The 15333-nt window shown below is 40.6% G+C and overlaps 2 protein-coding genes and 1 long non-coding RNA gene across 6 annotated transcripts in view; 1 reads left to right on the top strand and 2 right to left on the bottom strand.

The window, feature by feature from the left end:
• The window catches only part of LOC142032622 (uncharacterized), an 11023-nt gene extending 4604 nt beyond the window's left edge, over positions 1-6419 (bottom strand). The window contains exons 1-3 of one of the 2 annotated variants that reach the window (XR_012650926.1): positions 6270-6419; positions 5706-5809; positions 1-4163 (exon numbers count right to left, since the gene is read on the bottom strand). The exon at positions 1-4163 is cut by the window's left edge and continues 4604 nt beyond it. This is a non-coding gene — a long non-coding RNA (uncharacterized LOC142032622). Of the gene's footprint in view, positions 4164-5705; positions 5810-6067 lie in introns of both variants that reach the window. The other variant, XR_012650927.1, reaches the window with a different exon arrangement.
• Positions 6420-6466: 47 nt separating this feature from the next.
• On the top strand, positions 6467-11065 carry DNAJC19 (DnaJ heat shock protein family (Hsp40) member C19). Its single transcript, XM_075031456.1, has 6 exons — positions 6467-6599; positions 7113-7164; positions 7437-7510; positions 7883-7959; positions 8920-8990; positions 10344-11065. The coding sequence occupies exons 1-6, from the start codon at positions 6597-6599 to the stop codon at positions 10412-10414; spliced, it is 348 nt and encodes a 115-aa protein (XP_074887557.1). The 5' UTR covers positions 6467-6596; the 3' UTR covers positions 10415-11065.
• Positions 11066-12490: 1425 nt separating this feature from the next.
• Positions 12491-15333, bottom strand: part of FXR1 (FMR1 autosomal homolog 1) — a 39142-nt gene continuing 36299 nt past the window's right edge. For all 3 annotated transcript variants that reach the window (XM_075031452.1, XM_075031453.1, XM_075031454.1), the window contains 2 exons: positions 14443-14534; positions 12491-13509 (listed from right to left, as the gene is read on the bottom strand). In XM_075031452.1, the coding sequence (XP_074887553.1) occupies positions 13339-13509; positions 14443-14534 (263 nt within the window). In that variant the 3' untranslated portion in view covers positions 12491-13338. The remainder of the gene's footprint in view (positions 13510-14442; positions 14535-15333) is intronic.

The raw sequence follows: 15333 nt of genomic DNA, 5'->3' as shown, positions 1-15333 counted from the left end.
AGCAGCACACGTTTTCCGATTTTGTGCTATTTCTCCTGCTGTTGGTGACCACACTTACCACTGGGTTGTCTTAAATACTCAGTTCTGCTTGCAAAGAATGGTCTGGTAAGGCCACACCTCCCCAGTGTCCCTACTGTAAGAATGGACAGAATGGACATTTAGAGGTGTCCCTAGTCCCTTCCCCTCCTTCCCAAATGAGGTGTTCCAGAAGACCTAGAATACCCTTCCAGCTTCTCCCAGAAAAAAACCCCACAACTGATGTGCTGGTCTCATACTGCTCCCTTTCCACTCGCTGGCAGAACATCACTATTGAAGTGGGGAGAGCAGGATGTGCTTTGTGCAGTACCCTTCACTGGCTAGCAGTCCACCACAGAGTAGGTTTCTTCCTAAGTGAAATCCAGATAAACTTGCGTGTTTCAAGAAAAAGGAAAAAACCCCAAACCCACAACCAAAAAACTTACAACACTGCAGACACACCACATCCACCGTTCCACATACGCCAGTCTCTCAGCAGCACTTTTATTAAATAATCCTATCAGAACAGTAAAAAGGCTTATACATGAATTATTTCTTGTCTACTATGTATTTAAAGGGTAGTGTTTTCCATGCTTGGTTTCAGGTAATGCGATGGCTGTTTGGGTTGAAACAATCTCTGCATAGTCCCTAGGAAGTTTTCATTCTCATCATCTATAGGTCTGACCACATGCCCTCTAATCCTTTCAACTATATCCCCACTTGAGCAAAAGCCTCTCTGTTTTTTGCCGTGGTTTTTAAATTTCTTTCTTGCTCTGCCTACTGTCTTAAGTCTTCTCTCCCAAAGTCAGTCAGCTGCTCTTAATGAAAAGGTGCAATCTCCCCCTTCCTCTTGATGGTTCCACCTAATCCAGTGATTTTTTTTAATGCAGTGTAACATGCAAACCAACAGCAAAATGTAAACCCAATATTGCCTGTTACTGCTTCCATCATCAACTTGTGCATGACAGTTTCAACTTTCAACCTTAACATCACCAACACAACTGCAAAACCCTCTGCTCTCTCCTCAGAAAAACACCTAATGTCTTGAGAAAGCCCCTTAGAAACTCATGGCTGAAGAATGCCATTAAAGCATTCTCCTAGGCTGGTAGCTTTCTTCTTACTCTTCCCCCACCTTCTGCTCTCTGCTCCACCCAAATTTTCCTTGCTGGCTGACAATGCTGACATTTCAATTGTAATCTTTAGGTAGAAGAGGAGCAGATTCTGTTGCAAATCTAAACCTACATTACACAAAGGGACCAGAGCCTACCTGATAGCTGATTCAGGCCTTGATCCTGTGATAATCTCCATGTGGGGGAAACCTAAGAATCAGGACCTTCGTTTTGAAGAACTATTGCTCACTGCAATTCATTGTCAGTGCAAATAAAGGCTTTACTCTTTCCAATTTCTTTGCTACAACTACCACAAGCTTGTTTTCTTAATACTTAATAGAGTTTCACAGCACAGACATGCAAGTTTCAGCGCCAATCCAGGCAGAATACAAATTTCAAAAATGAAGACTCAAGAGTAGTAACAATCAACATAAAACCAGAAATAACATAATAGCTCTGGTAAAACACATCAGCATTATCTCACTGCTTTTTCCTCAAATAAGAAGCATAACTCAGGACAATGCAGGTAAAAGATGGTAAGTATCAAACATGACTTTAGAAATTAGTGAGAGAGAATACAGTCACATCTAGATTCTGTATTCCTTAGTTCAGCTTCAGGGAATTTTGTGACTAATTTACTAACAATTACAAACCTTACCCCTCCATCACTTTCCAACAATCTTACCTGGTTTTTAACTGAGCTAGCAAGTCAAATAATGCCCACTGCAAGTCGGACGGATTCTCATGTGATTGTCACGAACACGGATATGCTGTCACACGTACACACTTCATCCCTGGTGTCAAATTACAGTGAAGTCTTACTTTGTTTGATTAAAAAAATCCACAGCCATTCTTACCAAGTGAGAGAATCTCAGTTTATAATTAGTGTCATCCACAGTATGCTCTAATAATTATGATTATCAATTTAATGACAAAGTGATGCTACATATACCAAGCTAATTTAGCCACAGGTAAGAGAGTGCGGCATTGTACTCTGGTACAGATGTTGGGCACACAAAAAGATAGCAGAATCTCAAAAAGGACAAATGAAAAGAAAGAGATGTGAAACAGACTGGCATAGCCAAAGAAGGTGGAGTACGGGCAAAAAGCAGGAAAAAACTTTGCAGGAAAAAACCTGCCAAGATATTCTACCTAAACTTTATTTTTACAATATATATCTTAAAACAGAAATAAAAAATGTGCTAAAAAGTGCCCAAGAAATTCTGTATCTTGGTGCCCCAAGGTGAAAGTCTGCAAGCCTTTAACAGCTTGGTAGTTCAGCCACTGCACATACAGGAATAAGCAATGTAAGATTTGGCCAGCTGTGCATACGACAACGTAGAACTGTGATTTTCACCTAAACAAATGTTTAACAGCCTTATAGAGGCTCTTAGCAGGTACACCACAATCCTTGTGAAAGCACAGCTATCTATTTCACCTCCTGTCCAGTTTGTGGAAGATACAGTTAAGAGAAAGTACTGCCAGATTTCTGCAGAAATGGTCTGCTTTAATGGAAAATTTACTTATGTACTACATATCAGTTGCTTTGGATAGTCCAGTAAGATAAAGCTTCCAAAAGAAAAATAATCTTCTATCATGAGTTATTTTAACCCCAGAGTGGAAAACCTGAAAATAGCAGTAGGATAAAACTCTTGACAAAGAAACTACAAAAGCTTCAGAGTTTCTCTGGAAAATAGAAACGGAGCAGTTTAGAAACACAGTAGGCAAAATAAAAGGTTTTGTACTCCAACTGAGAGTATATTTCTTAAACAATAATTTTGCTTTCCTCCTGACTTCAAAAACAGACATTCTGCAGAAGGGATAAAAACTGTAGTATATCTATTTCACTTGAGCCCATTAGAGCTTATTAATTTTCCTCTGTGAATGACCTTCCATACACCATCACAAGGCTGACCGATAGAAGATCCAGAGGAACAGGTGCTATAAAATGAACTAACCAGGCAAATAGAACAGAACTTTGATTTCTAAATAGATGGAAACTCTGATGGCAAAAGAAGTCACTTCCAACTTTATTTGTGGGGAAAAAACCATATAAATTCTGGTTCCATGAGGTTTTCTGCATTTTCTGTTTTTGTTTGATTTTGATATTCCTAATGATGGCCGATTCCTGCTTCCTATAAATCAGCAGTAATAACTATTATTTCAGCATTGTGCCCCTGTGTCGACATGACCACCACCGTGGCCATAAAGCTCTAGCTGTAGTAGCTTGAAGGACCAAGGCTTTAAGACCCCTGAAGCTACCTGTTGTGTAATGAGCACAAGATTAGTATTTATCTACAGAACCTGAACAAAATCAACTTTCAGCATTTGGCATGACTTAAAACACTACTTGGTAAGACAGGCATCTAGATGATTAATTTCTGGAGAACACAACCTATATAAACCTTTATATAGGTTGTGTTCTCCCTTCAGGCACTTGTTATTAAAGCTACTCAGATACATAGGTGTTTACTGACTTTGTATGTTGAAATGTGAACTGACATGAACTTAAACATAGCTTTTAAAGAGCCAGTCCCTTTCTGCACTGCATACAGGTTTCCTGAGCAGCAGGGGAGTAAAAGGGAATAGATTTAGACAAGCTTAGAGCTGCTATTTGAAAATCTATGCACAGAAAACTTATTTTAATTCTGATAGAGATTTGGAAAGTTTAGTGGCAGCATTTAGGCACTGTGGTGAGTAAAGAGATACAATGCTGACACCCATCACCCATGCCAAAGTACTCTAGAGACAGGCAGTGCTAAGAAAGGGAAAGCAACTGTTTCTCCCTTTAGCTAGCAGCAGGTAGAAGAATATTTCATATATCATATACCTCCTAGCAACACACGGCACTTAAAGAAGCCCTGAAAAAAGACCATACTCAAAACATGTTAAAAGTCTCCAAAATATCCTCTTCCTTAGCAAGTGTGGCATTTTGTAACTCTGGCTTTGCCTTCTTCATCCAACATAACACGCTCACAGTCATGTCCAAGCTGGGGCACGTCTAGTTCTCCTTTAGATCTGATAGGCAAGTGCAACAAACTGTGGGAAGAAAAGAAGTTTGGATTGTCTCATGGAGTAAAAATACATACAGCATATTTTAAAGGAATTATGACATTTCATCTTCAAATGTTGTATTATAAATTATTTCATCTAATAATAAAAAATTAACTATTCCATGTCTAGGCTCAGCCAACAGTCTTGTCCAATTGCTGGTATCAAACAGGTACCAATAATTCAAATTCCTCCATATCACCACAACTCTTGCCAGGCCTTTCCACTTATAGATAAAAGTTTCCTTTCTCCTCAGTAAAGATGAAATCTCTCTCTTAAGCAAGCAGATCTTAAGCAAGATCCCCCTTTCTGCCTTTTCTTTAAAGGGTTGTCACAGCAGGACAAAGTACGTTATTAACCCGTTCCCAATCCATGTGGAAGTTTGCACATTTCATTATGTCTGCCCTTTTTCTCTAAAAATGAGAAATTTCACAACAGAAAGAACCACTAAGTGTAAATCTGCAAAATCCCCTTTGCCAGTTGAGCTACCAGTCCTTCTAAACAGGGACGGGGGAAAGTGACGAAAGAAATACAATAAAACTCCCTTTCAGGTAGTTTTTTTCTGAAAGCCACTAAGATCTGGATCTAGCAAAAGGCTCTGTCAAGATGGAAGAATCAAACCTCTTGTAATTAATTACAGGGAAGGAGTCCCTGTCTCTTACTTTATCGGTTTAGATGATATGAAAAATTAAGCACTAGTCATGCCCCAGTAAAGTCATTACCCCCTTTTTGCCAGAAAAGGGACAAAGAGGAAACCATCTTAAAACCAAATTCTCTTTTACATATGAAGAAAGTCTAGTTAGCTACCAGACCTATACATCTCTACAGACTTTTCTTCCCCCATAAAACAAACACGTAGTTGTTTTCCACTTGCTAGCTCCCCTTTCCATATTTGAAAAGGTATTATATGCTGTCAGGGGCCTTGTGCTCTGCAATGAATGGATTTGATTCCTTTAGCAGATATAAAAGTTTCCTTTCATTTCCATCTCGTGAAACACCTGTACAACAGTACAAGTGCCTTAGCCAAAACCTTTCTTCTATCCTCTTTAAAAGGCAGCAAGTTATCTTCTTGTAGTGTTATTTGGATGACAAGGAAGGAAAGAGACAGGAGACTACCTCCAAACAGTATTTCAGAAGATACTAAATCAGGCACTTGAAATTTTAGTGAAAAAAATAATTCAAGCTCAAACTGAAATTATGACATATTCAAAGTGAACTCAGTACCCACAAAAGCTATAGAGCAGAAAAGAAAAAATCTATCTTCCACTGCAAGAGCCAGCAAAATTACAAGCTGCTTAGCCAACGATCAGCTCTCATACTAAACTGCTTACGTGAAGGCTTGCGGGTCCGAGGCCTTAAGCAACCAAAAGCTAGCTGCCTTTGATCACTAGGTCCTCCAGGAGCCCGTGAGGACACCGACACATCCTACAAGCACAGAGGATGACACGAAAGCTTTTCACTCCTGCAAACTAAGTATCAGTCAGACAGTAGCGCTCAGAGCTTTGAGTTGTGACCAATTTGAAGTAGTACCTTAGGGCTAAAGGCTGGCATGGTCTCACTGCCATCTTACCAAGTTTCCAAAACTCTGACTTCAGACTAGAACTACGCAGACAGGTGGATGCTCGACCGCTGTGCTGCAGAGATGACAGTATGTCGTTAATAACATTAAAAGACAAGCACCAGGCCTGCAATTCTGCCTCGATTCATAGTAATCTTCAGCAATCAAGTAACCGAGCTTGTCCATCTGGCACCAGTCAGTGCCCGACACGGCTTTTCCGCAGACGGCCCTCCCGAGACGGCCCGCCTCGGGTGGGAACGCGTCAGGGACAGAAGGGAGCTGGCAAGAGCACAGCTCACAGAAAAACGGGACCGTCGGGGTGGGGGCGAATTACAATAAAAACCAAGAAAAATGGGATGGAAGAAAAACTGCTTTTTCTGAAAAAGCGAATCTGGCGTGTGAGAAGGCTCTGGACCAGGAAGATCTGTGCCATGCCGTACCCAACCCCGCAGCACGGCGCTCTGCTCCTCTCGCAGCCCCCGCCGCCCCGGCCGCGGGCAGACCTCTCCCGCAGCTCCCCTCTGCCAGACACCCACCGGTGCCACCTCCGTGCCGGACCCCGCACACCACCGGGAGGGCTCCGGCCGCCCCCCGGCCGAGGTGAGGACATTTTTCTTTCTTTCTTTCTCTCCTCAGGGACGGGTCCCTGCTGCCTGCCCCCGCACCCCTCGCGCCCCCGCCGGGCCCGGCCCCCTCCTCCGCCCGCCCCGGGGCGGTGTCCGCCGTTCCCTCCCCGCCCCGCTTTACGACAGCCGCTGGTGGCTTTGCGACCCGCCCGCTTGCCGTACGGCGAGCCGGCGCCCTCCGGGAGCTCGGCCCGGCGATCGCCAGTGCGCGGGGTCGCGGCCGGGGCCGGGGCGGCCATGGTGAGTGCGGTCGGGGGGCCCGGGCCCGGCGGGTCTCGCCGTAGGAGCCGGGGAGCGCTTGCGTCTGGGCCGGCAGCTCCCAAGCCCTTCCCCGGTCCGAGGAGCTCGGCTCGTCCTTGGTCCGGACGCGGTGCCGAGGGGCCCGGTGCCCTGGGCGGCGCGGGGGGAGCGCTGCCCCGCACGGGCCGCGGCGGGGCCGGTGGCTCCTGCCTCGGCCCCGGTGCTCGGCGGGGTTCAAGCGGTTCAAGCGCCGCCGGGCTGGGTTTCCCTCGTCCCCCGCAGCCGGGGGGGTCGCGGCTCTCCTGGGCGAGCCCCAGCCGCAGCCCCGCTGCCGTCGCTGTGCCCCTGCGGTCACTCGGAGCGGCGTGGCCGAAGAAGTGGCGTTATGACCGCTTTTCCCCTAGTCACGCCGTTTTCAAAGTATAGACGTGCCCGAGCCGCTGTAGAGACTGCCGGGGGGGCTTTTTTTCTTTTCCTTTGGTAAACAAATACTTCTGTGTCTTCCCCGTGTAGGCCAGTACAATGGTGGCGGTTGGCCTGACCATAGCGGCAGCTGGATTTGCAGGTTTGTAGGCGACGGGAGGATGCTGAACGCCCAGTTGTACTTATAATTGCCGGCTTCAGTACTGATGAATTTTAAGGTAGTTTAATAGCTGATACAGGACGCTCTTTTGGGAGAGCCTGTGTTGAGAAGCATGGCTGTAACTAAACAAAAGATCAAAGCTTTTACTTTTTTATGTCCCCCAAAAGTTTATTCCACAAGTTACCAGTTGCACTGGATTGCTAAATCTTTACAAAACTTTATACTTAGCCTCCTTCAACACTGATTTCTTTAAGGTCGCTATGCACTAAAAGCTATGAAGCAAATGGAGCCACAAGTAAAACAAGCACTTCAGAATCTACCAAAACCTGTAAGTTTTTGTTTTATCAGTAGCATCTTTTTATTTAAAAGTTTACTTGGTGAACTAACTACAGACTATTGTCTCTGTATAGCATTGCTGTATTTTCTTCTAATACTAAGCATAATTTTGTCAGTAATAACAGAATTAATCGCAGAGATTCTGGTGGTGGTTGACTAATAGAGAACTTGTTTTGGCAATTTTAAGTACTCATTTAAATAATGATACTCTACTTCAACTGAATTTTTTATTACAAGCGCAAAAGCAGCTTTGCAGTATTCTTACAGACAAAAAGCTCAGCAGCTACTAAAGAAATAATGAGTTGTTTTAACTGATAAACTTAAAAATTAGTGGGTTTTAAACTAACTTCATTTTCTCTTTCAGGCCTTCAGTGGTTATTACAGAGGTGGATTTGAACCCAAAATGACTAAACGAGAAGCAGCTTTAATACTAGGAGTGAGGTAAAAGGAAATTTATTAGAAATGGAAGGTAAAGAGGTGGCTATGGTGTTACCTAGCTGCTGGCCTGGTTTGAGGAGGACATAATTCTCAATGCTTAAGACTGTCCTATGCCCAGCTTCTCCTGGGAATGTCATTGCCAAGTCAGGAAATACCAAGCAGCCTTTCAGGATTTTCTGTACTTAATTGGGATTCTTTGCTGCATGTTAGCTTGCTTAAAAATAACTCTAGCTGGACTTACATACATCTGCAAATCCTTAGCACATTCAAAAGCTGCATACAGGTCCAGGTAAATACACTATATTCAGGAAGCCTTGGGGTTTACTCGGTGTGGGGAACACGGTTGTGCTGTCTGCTTGTGGTTCCTGTCACTGCTGGTGAATTTCAGATAGATGCAGCGTGAAGGTGCTGCAAACCCACTTCTTGCATGTGGAGTAAATTCATCCCTTATGCTAGAATATCTTAGATATGAGTAAGGTAGCTATCCCTGCCAAAACTTCAAGAGACTTAAGACCAAATACTCAAATTTATCTAATAAGATTCAGAACAAGAACCATTTCTGTTTGAAGGCAACTTCCATCTGTGAAGTTTGTATATAAACAATTTGCTGTTATTTTGTTCAGTAAAATTTGCTCTTGATTTATTTTTTTTCCTCCAGCCTTTAGGATTTTGTCCCAGTAAAAATGTTTCAACATATTTCTGTTTCTTTTCAACTGTGCAAATGACCCCCACCATCTCAGACTGCTATAGCATGTCTTCTTCAGCATACAGTGTTTTGGAGAAGCCTTAGAAACCCTTGCCAGGGCTTACATGCTACACATCAATAATAGGAAAGGAAAAACATACATGTAAGCCGAAGAGTTTATGGATAAGACAGAGTGCTTGCTTGTCCTAAGACATCTTTTAAAGATCTGGGGGATTTTATGAGGTTGCCTTAAGTCAGTTTTTCTCTCTCTTTTAAAGCCCTACAGCCAACAGAAGTAAAATTAGAGAAGCTCATAGACGGATCATGCTTCTGAATCATCCAGATAAAGGTAAGTAAATTAAGTCACATTGATGAATTAATACATGTTTTTAACACAGATTAATAGAACCGTGTACGGAAGAAGTGACTGACATATGACTACCTCAGCTACTAAAAAAAACCCAGAAAACTCTGAGTGAAAACAAATTTTAGGGTGCCTTAATCATTACGGTTTTGGAGCATATTTTTGTGTTTGAATGCTCTAAAGCAAGCAGACAGATTCAGCAGGTCAGCTTGTTACTTCTTCTATCTTCTGTGCATATCAGACTAAGATATGATTTGTTAAAATGAGACTTAAAATTGCTTTAATTTTAGATGAAAGCCCAGAGTGTATTTGTGTGCTTTGTGTACCATGTGAGTCTGAGCTTGTTTGAATGTACTGGGAATTCACCATAAATGGGAAGTATTGAGCCTTCAGTGTCTGTTGAAGACACTAAACTATGAAATATTTCTGTTTGTGGCACTCTGAAGGCTCAGAAGTTAATTAACTTGAAGCATCTGTACCTGTTCTAAATTCCGTTTACTTCAGTAAATCAGAATCAGGTGTTAGTGCTTGGCATTTAACTTTTTAAGCCTCACTTGAAAGGTAAAATGGCTTCCTTTAAAGTGACTGCTCAACTTCATTACTTTTATGCACCAAAATCTAAAGTAATCCTTGGGATGTGCCTTTCATAGATAATATCTAGTGGAAGTTAACTTGAAAATTAACTTTACTGAATATATGCAGAACCTAAAAATAGCTATCCAAAGACTGCTGGGAGCATTTCACGTGTTTTACATGACCTAAGTAAGTTAAATTAAGTTTCAAGTAAATAAGAGTAATTCTAGTACTAGTAAATGGTACACATGTTACAAATACACGCTACAGACCTTTGCACCTCATGGCCAGTTAGTTACAATTTCAGTGCACTTGCATTGTGGATTCTCTTTCGGTATCTTCCCAAGTCATTTGTCCTGTTTAAAAACTGAACTAGTCCAGCAGCAGTTCGTATGCTGGCCTTGAACTAGGGGGAAAGGTTTATCTGCAGACTTGTTTGTTTAATGCTTCTGAATTCTCAACAAACTGTATGCCAAGTCATTAGTGACCACTTCGTTTATGACTGATAAAACTGGAGAAAAACCCCACTCCAATAAACTAAAAGCAACCTAACAGGAATGAGCTGTCTGCACACTTAGCTACTGCAGTGACTGTGTGTGTAAACTTATGTGGCTTGAGTTATAACGCAGTTTGTTCTTTAACTTGAATAACTTTCAGACCATACTCTTCACTTTTTTTTTTTCCTGTGTATTGTGGCATTATTAAATACCACAGAGGGAAAATATTTTTTTCATCTGATGTGACAAGAGGTTATCTTTCTTCTAGGTGGCTCCCCATACGTAGCAGCCAAAATCAATGAAGCTAAAGATTTACTGGAGGACCAAGCTAAAAAATGAATGAGAGAGAAAATCAGAGGGTTTGTCCATGCAAATGATTATTTTTGATAAATGGCTGAAGAAAAGTTATAATGTCAGTCTTTGACTTAATATAAATGAAGCTGCAAATATGAATTCAGGGAGGTACTTCCCTCCCCACTCACTTCTTAGTCACTTTTGGGGGAAACGTGTGAGGGAGTGAGGCTTAAAAGTTTTTTGCATAGCTGTTTGTTATTAAGCAGCAAAATCTGCCACTCAGAAATATTTTCAGTGTAAAAGAATAATAACTGGGTTGGGCCAGTGCATGTTACCAGATACAGGTAGACAGACTTACATGCTGTTACGTGATTTTTGTTAAACTAGCTATGTTTGAAGTTCACGCTGCTGTTCTTTCATATGCCAAAGCCAGCATCATGAATTGGTTTGGGGAGGGGTGGAAAAAAAAGAAGAGGATTTATTTGATGGGAAGAATTGAGACAGATGTGTGATTGTCTCTGACTGAAGAAATAAAGTACAGGAAACTGCGTACACAGTTGTGTTTGCCTTGTGAAAAACAAGGTTGGCTGGGTGGGCTTCTTAAGTGTTACTTACTGATGGGTCTGGAATGTCCCAGATATTTTTAGTGACTTTCAGTTTTTAAAGCATTTAATAAATTCTAGACTTGTAATATAAGTCCTGTAGTTTTATACATTATCTTGCATTACAAAGTTAGAATTCACATAAGGTTTGCGTTTATTGTAATTAGGAAACAGGAACTCTTTACAAGACCATCCATGACACCTGACCTGGATTTATCATGCTGCATGTAGTGTTAATGTTAACCCAGCCCAGCAGCTGTCTTTGTGTCTGAATTAGGGCCAATGAATTCTGTCATACTCCAAGGATCTTGCCAGTCTTTCTGCAACTACAGTAAAACTGCTGTACAGCATGTGTAAGAGTTAACACCCATCTGTTCATGAATACAATGGATTTCAGAGCTTTCATTTTCCTAGAAGTAACAAGCCTCTACTTCAGAGTACTCCTGTAAGTAGTCTTGTGTCCTCTGCGTAAACGTTGGCTCCTATGTTGCTGCATTGCTGTAGACTAGTTACAGGCTGTTTAGTAAGGATTATCTGAACAACAGTAAGGAAGCGTTTGATGCCTTCAGAAGAGAGGATCAACTCACTGATGTGAGGATGAAATGGAAAACATTTAGAACCTATAGAGAGAGGGATAACTTTGCTTTACTACAGAAATTAAAGTGTGGTGAAAAAACCAGCTAGAACATTGCCATGCAGCAGTTCCAGAATACGTGTTATTTCAAACCATATGCAGAATGCTACTGTACTTAGTCTTTCCCTGTTGAATAATACTTTTTTAAAGATAGTTGTGGTTTTTTTTCCCCTTCCTCATTTTTTACATTTTCTCCACTCTTGTGGCTGCCTTATCAGTTGAGATGCTTGTGCACACTTCAGAGTTACAACAATTTAACTGTTTGCTCTCCAGGAGGGAACACTGTTGATGAGTGTCAACACTTAAGTCATATTAAAAACTGTGCATCTCCTTAAATGAAATACATACCCAAACCAAGTCGGTACAACTCTTCTGTAGCTGTATCGGGTAAAGCAGCTGGAGTCACAGGTAATGCAGAATACTTGATTTTGTCCTTATTCACTTCTGATGAAATCAGGTAAGACAGAATTTTTTTCTTTCAAGTCAGCACAACTTCACTACTACCAGTTTGCTCTGACTTCTTACAACATCTCTTGCTACCTGGATGTTTTTCCATACCTCTTTTCTGCTTCATTGCTCATGTGCCTGAAAAGATGGGTTAGTGTGTCACACTTCTAACTTTATCACTTAAAAACTACATCTGCATTAATTCCTATATATGTTAGTCAGGTTATGTGATTCTCCAAGATAAGAAGTCTGGTTTTAGACTTGTTAACTGATGTTTTACATCATCTCCTTAAAGAATGGAAGATTAGCATGTTAGAAAACTCTTATTAAAGAGTTAGAGGTTCAAGCTGCCTCACAAGTAAGTTTCAAATGTTAGTGTTAACAGCTTGAAAACAAAGTCAATAGTAATTTAAATTTCTGATAGAAACAGTCAACAGATGGAAGATCAAAGTTTATTTTCTTTTACTACCAGCATACAAAAAAAACATATTGCACATCAAACAACCAAAACAAAAATAAAAATACTCTACTAAGGACTAACATATGTAGTTTATACAGAATAAACTTTCTGGAAATTGATCTTTTCAGTAGTTCAGGTTATGTCTTAATGGACATGACTAATTCAGCTTAGTGTTAACTAAAGCTATGTTTGATTTTTAAATACTGTACAGTTTAATAAATAAACCAAACAAAGCCTCAATGTAGAACAGTCACTGCCAATGTCACCCAGTATCCCTGCAGATTATGAGAATTTAACAAATGTATTCCAGTGGTCTGCAGATTTTTCCTCTACATACAGCATTTAAAAAACATGTATTAAAACAGACCAGTTTCCAGACTAAACTAATGGAGAAATTACATTTCAGTGCAAAATATTTTAGACTGCATTTCTTTCTAGTATTCCTCAGGTGAAGAAGTGGTTGCATATTATTAAAAATGTAACAAAAGCAGCTAATGCTTTCATAAAGAGTATTATGTTAGGGATCCCCCTCACATCTTTGCCATATTTTGAAAACAAAATAACATTTCCTATAGCCAGCAATTTTGTTTATTTAAATGTTACATATACTATCTCAAGGCACATCTGATGATATATTTATAACACAGTAGGTGTCAAAGTATGTTTAACATATGATTTCTTCAGGATCCCTCCCCTTTCTGTATTCCAAAATGGAGGAACTGAAAGTGCGGTGTCAAGACTGGCGATCCATATTCTATCTTTGGCAAGCTTATACAAGCACTATTTTAAATGTAATGTAAAAGAACTGTAAACTAGGAACTTCAGTTTATGAAACACCATTCAGCACTGCTTCTTCCTGATTATTTCCATCCTCTTGAACAGTAACTTTCTTTTCATCAGGGCTGTGCTGTAGTTTAGAAGGCTCATCCCCAGAAGTTGTAGCCGGACCATTCACTGCCTTTTCAGAAGGGCTGTTTTCATCAATCGCGTCTTTTGCCTTGCAAAAACAAAACCAGGGAAATATTAAAAATTCTGTAAAAACACAGAGTGTAATCTGAATTTCCCTCTGGCTCACACAGCAGCTTTGCAATAGGAAACACCTTGTCTGTCTGTGCCAGTATCCCATCATTTACAGCATCCTATTACTCACCTTGTCATTTTTACACCACTTCTGTATCAAGACATTGTGGAGGAAATTGTGCCAAGGTAACCCTGAGACAGCATACCCCCAGCATACCCAGCATGTTTTATTTCACACTCTCAACTTCTTCATTGGCCTAGACAAATTAACTGAAAAGTTGAGTTCTACACCCCTTTCAAAGTCCATGGTAAGAATAGATTTTGTTAATCATGTAGCGATGCATCTTTCTTATTTTGCTAAACTTGGATGTAACTTGCAGCAGTAAGTTTAACGTTACTTTAGAAGTAAAGGAATTCTGCTTTAGTCAGTTCTGAATATTATTTTTTATGCTATGTAATGCCACTCTGATCCTTTAAGGAGAACAGATCTCAAATCTATGATCTTTGTAACAGTACTTCTTTCTAAAAGAGTTTGTACAAGTCACTAAACATGGTACCTAGTATCCTCTATTTATAAAGTGTTTTGAGTATTAGTTCTCAAGACTCATCCGTGGATAGTTTTCACGTTTAGTTACATAATGCTGCATTAGTATGTGTAATATTTTAAAATGTGTAAAGACTTAATTTGAGCATTAGACTGGTCACTGAAGTCTGCAATGATAGTCTACATACAAGTCAGTGTCAGTTCTCTTTACTCAGGGCCATCTTTGCTTTTAATGATTTATTCTTGAACTCAAATGCATTTGTAGTCAAATGAGGGCAATCTAAATGAAGCATTCCTTTACTGTTTTGCTGCAAGGGAAGAGAAAAAAAAAGGAAACATACATTAGAGAATAAATTATCGTCTTACCGTTTCTTTCTTGGTTTTGGCTAGTGTCTCCTTTGGAGGGTTTCTCTGTCTACTTTGAGATTCAGCTCGTGATATATAATCAGCTACTGTTACTGTTCAAGGAAAAAAATTACAGTGATGCTCACATCAGAAGTCTAATTTAGCATTAAGCTTCATATGTCTTTTCTGTACAAGTTACGCTGTAACTGGGAGACATCTCACAAAAGGCCTTCACACTTACAGGTATCAGCTACATAGCAAGGATCGATTTGTGTCTGTTGTTAAATACAATTTTCAGTTAAATCAGTGGTAACGTGACAATCTGAAGGGGGAATTTTAAAGTTAATAGAATACTAATTTTAGTCCAATTGTAAATTTTATTGGAAAATAAGGGCTTTCAGTACTGGGTTTGAAGAGATCAGCCTGTAGGCTCTTTAAATACAGACTGTGTCATTGGGTTTTTACTACCTGGAGTAGTAAAGAATTTCACACTGATAAAATGAAGGTATGTTAAAATATGAGAAGAATTGGGGGAGGTTCAGAATATGGTATCATTTACGATAAAGTGGCATTCAAATCTTTGTTACTTCGTGAAGCTATTGGCAAGAGAACTCGCCCTCCTCCTGGTATTCAAAATGCAATCCACTCCATTAACTCTGGCTTGTGGGTGGGTGGATTAATTGTGGTGTGTGTACAGACACGCAGAAGGGCTCTGTATGAGCGAGCCATGTTTGCACTGTTAGGGCTACACTTACTGGATGCCGGCCAGGGGGTTTCTGACCTCTTTTTACCACTTCAGTGCACGTTCTCGTAGCCTGGTTTTGTCTTATCCCGCCCTCTTGTAACCACACCACTTGAGAGTCAATTCTATCTTTAGAGTACGTAGTACTACAGATTTAAATATACACTTGT

Source organism: Buteo buteo, chromosome 7 (assembly GCF_964188355.1).
Source record: "Buteo buteo chromosome 7, bButBut1.hap1.1, whole genome shotgun sequence".
Lineage (NCBI taxonomy): Eukaryota > Metazoa > Chordata > Aves > Accipitriformes > Accipitridae > Buteo > Buteo buteo.
Note: the sequence above shows the minus strand (reverse complement) of the source record. Positions and strands in the feature narration are given on the sequence as shown.